Source organism: Leptonychotes weddellii, chromosome 3, assembly GCF_054177405.1.
Source record: "Leptonychotes weddellii isolate Sample4059 chromosome 3, ASM5417740v2, whole genome shotgun sequence".
In the NCBI taxonomy this organism is placed as follows: Eukaryota; Metazoa; Chordata; class Mammalia; order Carnivora; family Phocidae; genus Leptonychotes; species Leptonychotes weddellii.
In genome coordinates, this window is record NC_138371.1 from 123,058,468 (window position 1) to 123,070,916 (window position 12,449).

The 12,449-nt window shown below is 37.2% G+C and overlaps 1 protein-coding gene across 2 annotated transcripts in view; it reads left to right on the forward strand.

Annotated features, from left to right (window-relative positions):
* SUCLA2 (succinate-CoA ligase ADP-forming subunit beta) overlaps positions 1–11,265 on the forward strand; it is a 45,508-nt gene extending 34,243 nt beyond the window's left edge. Inside the window, exons 7-12 of one of the 2 annotated variants that reach the window (XM_081815443.1) lie at positions 1,937–2,098; positions 2,193–2,335; positions 7,743–7,863; positions 8,295–8,383; positions 10,005–10,105; positions 10,484–11,265. In XM_081815443.1, the coding sequence (XP_081671569.1) occupies positions 1,937–2,098; positions 2,193–2,335; positions 7,743–7,863; positions 8,295–8,383; positions 10,005–10,097 (608 nt within the window). In that variant the 3' untranslated portion in view covers positions 10,098–10,105; positions 10,484–11,265. The remainder of the gene's footprint in view (positions 1–1,936; positions 2,099–2,192; positions 2,336–7,742; positions 7,864–8,294; positions 8,384–10,004; positions 10,106–10,483) is intronic. The other variant, XM_006737547.3, reaches the window with a different exon arrangement.
* Positions 11,266–12,449: the final 1,184 nt, after the last annotated feature.

The window sequence follows — 12,449 nt, forward strand, 5'->3', positions numbered from 1 at the left end:
CAAATTAGGTAGCTTAAAACAACAGGTACTTAATGTCTCAGAGTTTTAAAAGCCAGAAGTCCAAAATCAGTGTTACACGAATTCAAGGTGCTCCCTCTAGAGGCTCTAGGGAAGCCTCCATTCCTTGCCTTTTGTAACTTCTTACGGCATTCTGTGATTTGTGGCCGCCTCATTCTAGTTTCTGCCTCTCTCTTATAATGATACTTGTGATGTAATTTAGGGCCCTTCAAGATAAGCCAGGATAATCTTCTTCTAAGATCCTTATTTTAATCACATCTGTAAAAATTTTAACATACAAGGTAACATTCACAGGTTCTTATGTATTAGGACCTGTTTATCTTTGGGTGGCCATTATTCAGCCTATTACAGTACTCAAAGGAAACTTTTTTTTATCACTTCAGATATTTTCTCCTGCCCCATTCTCCTTCCTTTATCCTTCCAGTATCACATGTTAGGTAACTTCTTGCTGTCTGACAGGTCACTTTTTTTTTCAGATTGGGTAACTTCTTTTATCTGTCTTCAGGTTCAGGTTCATTGACCCATCTCCAATTAATACATTGTTAAGCACAGCCAGTGAATTTTTCATTTTAGGTATTGTACTTTTTAGTTCTAGATTTTCCATTTGGCTCCTTTTGGTAGTTTTATTTTCTACTGAGGTACCTATCTGGTCTTTTATTATGGCCATATTTTCATTTAAATCCTTAAACATATTTAAAAGAGCTTTCGGAGTCCTCTGATTCCAAATCTGGGTTGTGTTGGGTTTGGGTCTTCTTGACTGCTTTTTCTCTTTATCGGTGGTCATATTTTCCTGTTTTTCCTTCACTGATCTAGTTGTATACTGGATATTTTGGGAGATACAGTATAGAGACATAATTCTTTCCCTCTGAAAGAGTGTTGATTTTTTGTTGTTATTAGTAGTTAACTTAGCTGGACTTCAAATTTTGTCTCTTGTGTTGGTAGCCTTCAGGGATAGCAAGGAGAATGTTGTAGTTAATTGGAATGAAGAAGGGATAAAGCACTGAAAGATGAAGTTGGGAGACGTAACCTTCATATTAGCCATTTTGGTAGAGTGCTGGAGGTAAAACCTGATTAGAGTGGATTTAAGGGAGGATGGTGGGAGGAAAAATTTGTGCAATGAGTTTAGGCAAAGTGGTTGGCAGATGTAAATATTTTAGGTTTTGTGGCCCACATATGGTCTTAGTTCCTGCTGCTTTTCTTCATATCCTTGTTCTTCTCCTTCTTCCTTTTCTCTTCTTTCTTCACAACCCATTCAAAATATATAAAAATGTGAAACCTGTTCTTAGCTCACAGGTAATGCAAAATAGGCATAGGCTGAATCTGACCCCTGAGCCATAGTGGTTTTTTGCTGACGCTTGATTTAAACAGACAACTCTTTCAAGAATTTTTGCTGTATTTGAAGAGAAGAGTAAGGGGGAAGAGGTGGCAAAATATTTTTTTTCTGCTTTTTTATGGTGGGAGAAATAACAGCATTTTTGCACATCACTGGGATTTAGCCAGTGGCAAAAGGGGGGGCAGTTTATAATGCAGGAATGATAAAATTGTTTGAACAATGTCCTTAAGTAGGTAAGAGGCAGTGGGGTCCAGGGTGCATGTGAAGGGGGATAGCTTGGTGCTTGGCTGGTTAGTTTTTGGTAATTTTAAAACAAATATTGAGTGTTTTTGAAGTGTTTTTTTTTTCCCTCTTTTATCTGTTATCATTTGCCTAGGATGAATGTAGAACTAGTAACTTTGATGAGCAGTTTTAATTCCCAAATATTCTTTTTTAATAAACAATTTGAATACGTTGTGAACATAAATTGAAATACTTTCAATAAGTAACAAAACCTTTTTCCCCTAAACTGAGAACATTTGATTATTGGATGGTTTATTATGTTTGTTTTGAAATTAAGATCACTTTCTTTTTTTTCCTTCAAAGTGCTGTGCATGGATGCAAAGATCAATTTTGATTCTAATTCAGCCTATCGCCAGAAGAAAATCTTTGACTTACAGGACTGGACCCAGGAAGATGAACGGGAGAAAGGTGCAGCTAAGGCAAATCTCAACTACATTGGCCTTGATGGAAATATAGGCTGTCTAGGTACCATGTGTTGTTATGTTAAAGTTGGATTGGCTGAACTTAATTTATTTTCTTTGTGTTTGTTGTTTATGCAAGTCATTTTCCCTCTTGACAGTAAATGGTGCTGGTTTGGCTATGGCCACAATGGATATAATAAAACTTCATGGAGGCACTCCAGCGAACTTTCTTGATGTTGGTGGTGGTGCCACAGTCCATCAAGTAACAGAAGCATTTAAGCTTATCACTTCAGATAAAAAGGTAAGGGCAGGGCTTATGTTTTAGAATTTGAATGACGAGAAGTAACTTGATTAATTAGTAGATCTGGTCATTACAGTAGTAGAGCATTAAATTTCAGAAGACCTAACTAGTTTAGAAAAAGTTACTGAAATCGATGCAATAAAAGTTAACTAGAAAAAAAGGTAAAGTTTCCCACTGTAATTTAGAAAACAAGATGAAGATATATTAGATGGTATTAGGTAATATTATAAATGGTAGTGATCTGGTATGGGAACCATTCCTGTGGAAAACTGCTGGAGATGGTAGTTGACCATAAAAGCCCAGAGATCTGGAAAATCTATAAAGCTACAAAGAAGAAAATTAAAATTACCTTTAATGCTATCTAGAGATAATTTTTGTTACTATTGACTTGATCATTTTTTTGACTTCTTAATGCTTGTATATTACACACACACACACACACACTCTCTCACATTCCCTGTCTTTCTCTCTTTCTGTTTACATATATATCTTTATAGAAACAACTTTATTAAGATATAATTCACATGCCATCTAGTTCACCCATTCATAAATATATATCTTTCAAAACACATAGTTTGAGTTTTCTGGCTAGCATATCTTGAACCACTTTTTGCATTCACTAAGGTGTTCTTCTAAAACACTCATTTTAATGTTTGCATAAATCTTTCATATGTAGATAGGCCATAAGTTAGAACTATGATTTTATAAGTGATTATCAGAATACAAGGGATGTGAAGCATCATGATCCAAAAGATGCACAATATTATCAGTCATTTTTTAAAAATATTTTATTTATTTATTTGACAGACACAGAGAGAGGGAACACAAGCAGGGGGAGTGGGAGAGGGAGAAGCAGGCTTCCCGATGAGCAGGGAGCCCGATGCAGGCTCAATCCCAGGACCCTGGGATCATGACCTGAGCCGAAGGCAGACGCTTAACGACTGAGCCAATTATCAATCATTTTTTAAAGAAGTATATCTACTATGTGGCCACTGTGAGTTTTGTAAGACTTACGAAAAAATAAGATAGTGGCTTCTGTGGAACTAGTTTTACTGAATTCAGAACTGAGAATTCCTCATTGGTAAGGAGCATTTCTTACTCACTGTTGCCTCTTCCTGTGGCTGGCATAGTGCTCAGTGCATACAGAGGTCATTAATAAGTATTTATTATTGATGCTGCTGACAATGTACCTTTTTACTTATGATGTTAGACTCTAGAATTGTTTTTAAAAAATTTGTTTTACCACTTTTTGAGCCTCTAGAATTATTTGCCATGTTTCGTTTTACAAAAAGCATTGAACTGAAATGAGAAATAAAAGTGCTTTATTTTCCTTGTTTAATAACTATTCAGAAAATAAACAAATCTTACTGGAACTATATTTCTTTAGCTTTTTTTGGCATAAGCTCTAAAAGCAGAGTATTAGCTAATTAATTAACTGTTGAGTACTTACTAAGGTGAACTAGAATTCTAATTATTTTTCTAAGTATGGCTTTTAGGGTCTAGGTACAAGAATGGAGAAAAGCATATGAAGAATTTCCATGTTGTGGACTGACAGGAAGGGCATTGGAGTTGGAAACAGGCCAGGAACCCTTGGAGACAACATGGATAGCATTGAAGTAGCTGTATACTTATTATGTCTCTTTGTGTTGGACACTGTACTTGGATTTGGGAATACATGGTTACTTTGCTCAAGGCATTTATAGTCTGACTGGGATGGTAAACTAAATGTAGTATTGTGGAAGAACAGAAGTCAGAGCTGGTAACAAGTAGGAGAATCAGGGAGGCCTTCACTGAATGAATGATTTCTTGAGAAATTGAGTGAGTTAGGCAAGAGGAAGAAAATATACAAAGATATATAGATTCCAGGGACGCCTGGGTGGCTCAGTTGGTTAAGCGTCTGCCTTCAGTTCAGGTCATGATCCCAGGGTCCTGGGATCGAGTGCCACATCGGGCTCCCTGCTCAGCGGGGAGCCTGCTTGTCCCTCTGCCTGCCGCTCCCTCTTCTTGTGCTCTCTCTCTTTTTCTATCTCTGATAAATAAATAAAATTTTAAAAAAAGATACATAGAGTCCAAAAAAGACCACTGTGTTTATGGAATGGTAAGATGCTTATGCGTAAGAATACAGCATTATTGGAATGAATGATTAATGTTGGCAAATTGAGACCACATTGTAAAGATCTCTGTCTGTAGTTAGGGAGTTTGGATTTTAACTTCCTTACCCTAGTCCATACAAAGGGATATATATATATATATAAATATATTCCTTACCTTTTTGTTTATTGTTTATTTATTATTTAACTTATTTTTTTTTAAAGATTTTATTTATTTATTTGACAGAGAGAGACAGCGAGAGAGGGAACACAAGCAGGGGGAGTGGGAGAGGGAGAAGCAGGCTTCCTGCCGAGCGGGGAGCCCGATATGAGGCTTGATTCCCAGGACCCTGGGATCATGACCTGAGCCGAAGGCAGACGCTTAACGACTGAGCCACCCAGGCGCCCCCTTATTTAACATTTTTTAAAAAGAAGGTAACTGTTAATAGAGGATGAAATGGAGAGGAGGGAGGCACTGGCAGGAGAGATAATTCAGTTGTTATACCTGCTTGTGCAAAAATATGAAGAGGTCCCTGACAAAGGTAGTGTCAATAAGAATAAAGCAAAGAAACCCAATTTAAAGGCATGTCTGAGATAGAATCATTAAATTCATTTTTTCCTTTTTGTTGGGAGGCCATGGAGAAGGGTTGGTTAGGTTAACAGTAGGACTTTTGTTTGGGGAGAATCATTGGGTGGCAGTGCCTTTTGTGTAGTCTGAGGCAAAGTAGAGAAATAGGTGTTTCTGACTGAATGTGTTAAGCTTGGATTGTGGTGACTGTCTAGCAGGTGATTATAAGGATACTATACTTCTTGTAATGGTTGGATGTATATTAAGGAAGTCCTCAGTACTTTGAGAAAAGTTGAAGTGTTAGGAGTTGGTAAGATGACCCATGTGAGTGAGAGGCTGAAACCAAGAATGTGAACCCCTGCCACCCCCAGAGCTGAAGGATTGAATAGAGAAGGAAGACCCAATAAAAGAGAGAAAGAACAAACTGATAGATAGTTGGAGATTAGGAGAGAGCAATGACATCCAAGGCCAAGGTAGAGAGTTTTGAGAAGTAAGGGATAGGCAGCAGTGTCCATCTGTAGGAGTGATCAGGTAGAGTAAGGACTGAATTAATGATTGGGAACCCTAGCAAGAACAATAGGGGGAGAAGGGGGCAGAGACCAGGTTATAATGGGTTCAACTGTGATCAGGAATTGAGGGAGTAGAGACTTTCAGGAGAGATTATCCTTTCAGGGTATTTTTTCTTCCTTCCTTCCTTCCTTCCTTCCTTCGAGAGAGAGCATGCGTACGTGAGCATGAGTCGGGGGAGGGGCAGAGGGAGAGGGGGAAGCAGACCGCCTGCTGAGTGTGGAGCCCACCCTACAGGGCTCCATCCCAGGACCCTGAGATCATGACCTGAGCCAAAGTCAGTGGCTTTAATGACTGAGCCACCCAGGGTACACCCTGTCCCCAGGGTATAGAAGGACATAGAGGACATAGTGGTAGCAGTCGAATGGAGGTGGGGTTGAGGAGAGCTGTTTAGTGTCTGCTTTCTTGTTTGTTTAGAAGACCAAGAATATGAGCTGTATCTAGCTAGAGAGAGAGAAGAGATTTGAGGATGAAGAAGAAAGTGAGTTTAGCTAACAGAGTGAAGACCTGGAGGAGATATGTTGTAATGAGGTGGTGAGATTGTTTTAGAGAGGAGGTTAACTCCTTCCTTGAGGTATCATTGGAGAAAGGGAGATCACATCTAAAAATTAGAGAGCTTGAAGTGGGATAGGAGGCTTATGGAGAAAGTGAGAGGTACGAGGCCGACCACTAAAGAAAGGATTGTTGATGAAGAGTCATTATTGTACTGTTCTTTAGGTTATGCTAATGTTTCAGGGTTGTTGTTGTTTTAAACTTTTTAGGTCTTCCTTGAAGTTGGAATGAGTAAACTGATTGACTGGAATCATCCAAGAGTGCATTATTTGAAGGGATGGCAGAGGCAGACTGGTCTTGAGAGGAATGGGCATGGAGGAATTAAGCATGCAGGTGACAGTATCATTGGAATGCTGAGCTACAGGTTGCAGGCTTTGGTGAAGAAAACCAGATCTGCTGAGAGTCTGGGAGATTAGATCAAGGTTGAGAGACTAGAAGCTTTTAAGAGGAAAAGACTGGGTTTGATGGAGTTGGAGGTGAGAGGCAAAAGGAGAGGAGGTTGAGCAGAGAGTGGGATTTATACACTCGATATTCTAGAAACATTCATTCTGGTCAAGGATTTAGCCTTGGTGATCGTTAGTTGAAAGAACTGGAGGTAAAAGTGACATGGTAGAGATCCAGTAACTTTAAGGCTAGAGTGTTGGATGATGCCTGTGGTACATATCAAAGCTATCCAGAATGAGGTGGGATGGAGGAAGAGAGAAGGGTGCATGCCAAGGTCATTGTGAATTCTAGTCTATTTTTTCATTTCTTAAAGGTCTAGAAATACTATTGGTAAAGATAAGGAATGCATAGTATAGTTCAGTGTGTTTCAACCTTTTTAATGTCTTATCATTCACAGAAAATGGTATTTCAATGGGGTATAGAAGGTAGATGGAGAAGGTTGCTTATAGTCAGAGGCCACTGGCCCAGAGGTGCTAGCTGTCCCAGAACCTTCCTAGCTGCCCTATGGGTAGAGGGTAACAATATCTTGGTATTTCTGTAACACATTTATATTTCACTAGTTGGAAGCTCTGGTGAATGAACTAATAAGACTCTTTTTAAAAAAAAGATTTTTGGGGGGGAAATGATAGAAGAACAGTGATTCAGATTCATCGGTGATGATGTAAGAATGCTGATCCAAACAGGCCTTGAGGTTTGAATGTGAAGTGTAGCTAGGAATGGGTATTCAGGAGAAGCTGAGTGATTTTGAAGTTCTGCTTTGTGTGAGAATTTGGTTGAGATGATGGGGATAAATGAAGAAGGAATGATAGGTGGTGAACATTAAATTGGAGATCTTGCATGTAATGTTCTCTTATATCATGATCTGGGGCAGTCGTGTTGGTGAATGGCTATGTTTAATAGAAAACAAGTAAATGGAATCAGGGAATCTTGTTCATATGGGCTAGGAGAGAAGAGACTATGAGCCAGGTGTTGAAATCACCCAAGTTGGGGAGAATGAGTTCTGGTGGGTGGTGGACTGCATAAACTTTAGTGATGAGAGCTGCAGAGAATGTGATGGTCTGGCCGGAAAATATTACCATGGAATTAATTTGTATCATAAGGCACAGACACTAGTATTTTCTTGAGAAGGAAGGACACATACTCCTTGCTTTTAGATTTTAATCTACAAAAACCGTTTTATTCACAGGTACTGGCTATTCTGGTCAACATTTTTGGAGGAATCATGCGGTGTGATGTTATTGCACAGGGTATAGTTATGGCTGTAAAGGATTTGGAAATTAAAATACCTATTGTGGTACGGTTACAAGGTGAGTGTAAAAGGTATCTTGCAATTGTTCCATGAACTCTGATTGTTTAAAAAAAATAAAATACAGTTTTCAAATAGCTTTATCTTTTAAATGAAAATGTTATGTAATAGGAAATTTTTAAAATGTGGGTTTAAAAAATACTTCTCACATCGGGGCAAAATTATGGGTTTTGCTTGGTATATAATTTAGTATGTTATTTATTTGTTGTGCTTTGTTTTAAATTCTGACTTATCTGAGTTACCATTGACATGGTAAGGCAAGATATTTCCTGAGGTAACTCCAGACTTTTACAGTATTTTCTTTGGTTTTAGAAGCATTTATGTTAAATGATGGAAGTACTCCTATGTTGAAATTTCATATTGTGACCAACATTTTAAATGATTTTGTGCATATATTTAAAACACCTTTCTATTTGCATAAATCATTTCCAGGTACAAGAGTTGATGATGCTAAGGCACTGATAACAGACAGTGGACTTAAAATTCTTGCTTGTGATGACTTGGATGAAGCTGCTAAAATGGTAAACAGGCTGTGTTAATCTAAGGATAAATTTGCAAAGTGTGTAAGATGGGTGATAGGTATAAGGGGTTCAGTGCTCCTAATATTTAGCAGAAACACTCATTATTGGCAATATTAGCTGGTGCATTTTAGAATATAAGTTAGTTTCATTTATTTTTATTTTTTTAAAAGATTTATTTGAGAGAGAGAGTACGAGTAGGGGGCAGCAGAAGGACAAGCAGACTCCCTGCTGAGCAGGGAGCCTGATGTGGGGCTCAATCCCAGGACCCTGAAATCGGGACCTGAACTGAAGTCAGGCACTTAACCTACTGAACCACCCAGGCGCCCCTCATTTATTTATTTTTAAAGGAATTTTTGTTTTATATAAACATTACATGGTTAAAGCAAGGTATATTCAGAGAATCTAGGTTTTATACTTACTCCTGTTTCTTCCTTCCCCACACATAACCAGTTTTTCAAAGAAGTTTTTAGTTCATCCTTTCACTTTTTTAAAATAATAAGCAAATAATATATGTGTGTGCGTGTGTGTGTGTATATACACACATACATATATATACATATATATATATATATATCTAGTTTCTCACATTGTATGAGGATAACATATATTTTACCTAATTTCTTTTACTTAATAATCTGTCTTGGAGCACACTCCATAGTAGACATAGAGGTGTTTTTAAATGAGAACTTTTGATTCTTTCCTACCGTTGTTTATGGTCATTTCATGGAATACTCTGGGGCTGTATGGTTTAATCAGCAGTAGGCTTTTGAGATTTGCTGAGTTAATGTGATACCATTTCATAAAAATAATAAAGGTCTTATGTCCTTCTTTGGGACATACTTTGGGAAAGTACTTACTAGTAAATAAAAATCAGCTGCACTTGAGTGACAGATTTATACTCGATCCTGAGTTTATTTTTTAATTTATTTTTTTAAAGATTTTTATTTGACAGAGAGAGACACAGCGAGAGAGGGAGCACAAGCAGGGGGAGTGGGAGAGGGAGAAGCAGGCTTCCTGCTGAGCAGGGAGCCCGACCTGACCCGTGGGGCTCCATCCCAGGACCCCGGGATCATGACCTGAGCCAAAGGCAGATGCTTAACCTGCTGAGCCACCCATGCGCCCCTCAGTCCTGAGTTTAAATTAAGATTTTGGGCGAGGGAATGGTAGAGCAAAAGTGCTTTGTGGACATGGAAAAAAAGTAGAAGAATCAATCAAATCTTGATCAAGTAGACCATGAAAGATACAAGTGAACAGTTGATTTAAATTGTGACTGCAGTGTTTTTCTACTGACTGTGAGATTATGGAAGTTATGACAATATTAATAATAATATGATAGTAGCAACTGCTGCCACTTATTTATTGTGCATGCAATGCTAAGTTTTTTTTCAGGTATTATGTCATTATATTTGATTATATAATTTCTGTTTTTATAGATGTGGAAACAGAGGCTAAATGAATTAAGTTATTCATCAAGATGACATGTCATAAACATCAGAGTGGGATTTGAACCCAGGGTGCCTAACTTTGAAACCTTTTCTTAACTACTCTCCTGGGCAGGAGAGAAGCTGAATTTGTGTTTGGTGTTAGACATGTTTAATTTTAATCTTTTGTGTGGTACCAGCTGGTTATCCTCAGACAGATTATAGATACAGCATTGGAATTCAACTTGACAAAAAGTGAAATACTAACTTCTAGACCCAAGCTCCTATCCTGATATTGCAAGTTAAGATCGTATACATACTATTAAACAGACTTCGATTAGACGTGCTTTGCATTGTGTGCAAAAAAGGGCACTGTTTCTGCCTTTAAAACAGATAAAATTGAGGCAGTAAAAAAGAGGTGTGTGTGTGTGTGTGTGTGTGTGTATGAAATCAGAAGGTATTGAACTGAGACGTGAGTTATGAAGAGTCTCAGATTTGATAATCTTTCAAGAGTGGCAAATGCTTGTGTGAGTGTGAAGTGATTTATAACAATGTCAGTATAGCCCAGATGTTTTAAGTGAGAAAGATTGAATGTGCATTAATTTCACATTTACTGGTAGTTCTGATTTTATGGTTTCATGGAAATAAGGGACAAAGATGCTTTGTTTTTTCCTTTCAGGTTGTAAAACTCTCTGAAATAGTGACCTTAGCCAAGCAAGCCCAGGTGGATGTGAAATTTCAGTTGCCAATCTGATCGGAGAACCTAGTGGATGGCTGAAGGTGTTAAATGTGCTATAATCATTAAAAATCCTGTGTTCTGTATTATTACTGTTCCTTTTCTCTTTAGTGTGTGGAGATTGTAATTGCCAGCTAGACACAAAAACTTTCAAAAGTATTTGGTCTGCATTTAATTCTACTGTTCAGAGTGGGCTGTTTGTATAAAGAATGTATAATGCAGTGATCTAGTTTCTTTTATTGCAGCTTTCTTTTTCACTTCTATAGAATGTCACTTGCAATATGCCAGTTTATTGTTAGATTCAACATTCTTCGTTGATAAGAGTCCTATGAATAAAATAAATATGAAGATAAAGCTTTATTCTTTAGTGTTTGAAATACATTATATCTAATAACTAGCCTCATTAGTAGAGCAATGTATTAAAACAATGTTTTATATAAGAAGTGTTTATCTTCAACACCAAATACCTATCTAAATATATCAACTACTATTTATAAAAAGAGCTTTCAGACACTCCTCAGAATATTCTTTTAAGTATGTCAGTGAAGTAACTTGTTATTTGAACATTGTTTTAATCATTATAAAACACTGATTACTGTAAGTCTTCTTGATCCTGTGGTATTGATAAAAACTGGTAGGTTTGTATCAAATAAAGGTATATTCACTAAGGACTTGGCAGACAAAATTAACAATGTCAATTTGTTAATAAAAATCTCCCAATGTGACTCGGATTAATGTTTTTTCTTTTTTAAGTAAACACAGTGGATGGTGATGTGTTCATCATTGCACTAAATATCTTCAGGGAACCGATTTGTAGATCATGTACTGGGGCATGACATTACATATTATGGAGCTACCTATAGATACTTCCCTTGAATTCTGATGTTTATGTGTGTACATTCTGGTACCTTCTTTAAAAAAAAAAAAACATGTTTTCCTTTGTGTCCCTCTGTGTGTGTGTATGTATGTGTGTATTAATCTTTTGTTCACTACTCAGAACAGTTGATATTTAACTATTAACAGTGTTAATACCATGGAAGGAAATACCAGCCAGGTGGTAGGCTATGTAACCATACTGATGAATATGAGAACTTTTACCTATTTTGATGTTCTTAATGTGTGATCAGATATATATACTATGACGGGTCGCATAGCATAGTGATTATGAGCACAGAATTTGAAAGCGGGTCTGTCTGGTTTGAATCTTCACTCCACTACTTACTATCTGTATGAGTTTGGACAAGTTTTTAAATTTCAGTGTATCTGTTTCCTTAGCTCCTTTCTTATCTTGACTAGAATTATATGGTGGGGAGAGGGAGATAGAGAAGGACAGCGGGTGATGGAGGGGGAGGAGGAAAGAGGAAGAGAAACATTCTATAAAGAGAATATATAAAATATATATTTAAACCAACTATACATATATCATTATCTAACTATCAATCTGCCCTTCCTGCTCATATATTAAAATACCAACTATACATATATCATTATCTAACTATCAATCTGCCCTTCCTGCTCATATATTAAAATACTAAATTAGAGTCATTAAGCCATTGAAAATTGTGATAAAGTTATAATTAAAAGTCCAAGCCTTTGGCTTTTGATTAAAAAAAAAAATTCCAAAAATTGCCAGCCAATGATGAACTCAGAAAAGATCGGCATTTTATATTAGTTGGGGTCTAGTCAGGAATTTAAAACAATGCTTGGTATTTTGGGGAGGATAAAATACAGGCTATGGGTAATACTAGTGTTTCAGTTACCTATTCTTGCATACTAGATTACCCTAAAACTAGGTGATTTTCAAACAACATTATCTCACAGTTTCTGTGGGTCAGAAATTTGGAAGCAGTTTAGGCAGGTGGTGGTTTTGGTGCCACAGTCATTTGGAGGCTTGACTAGGGCTGGAGGA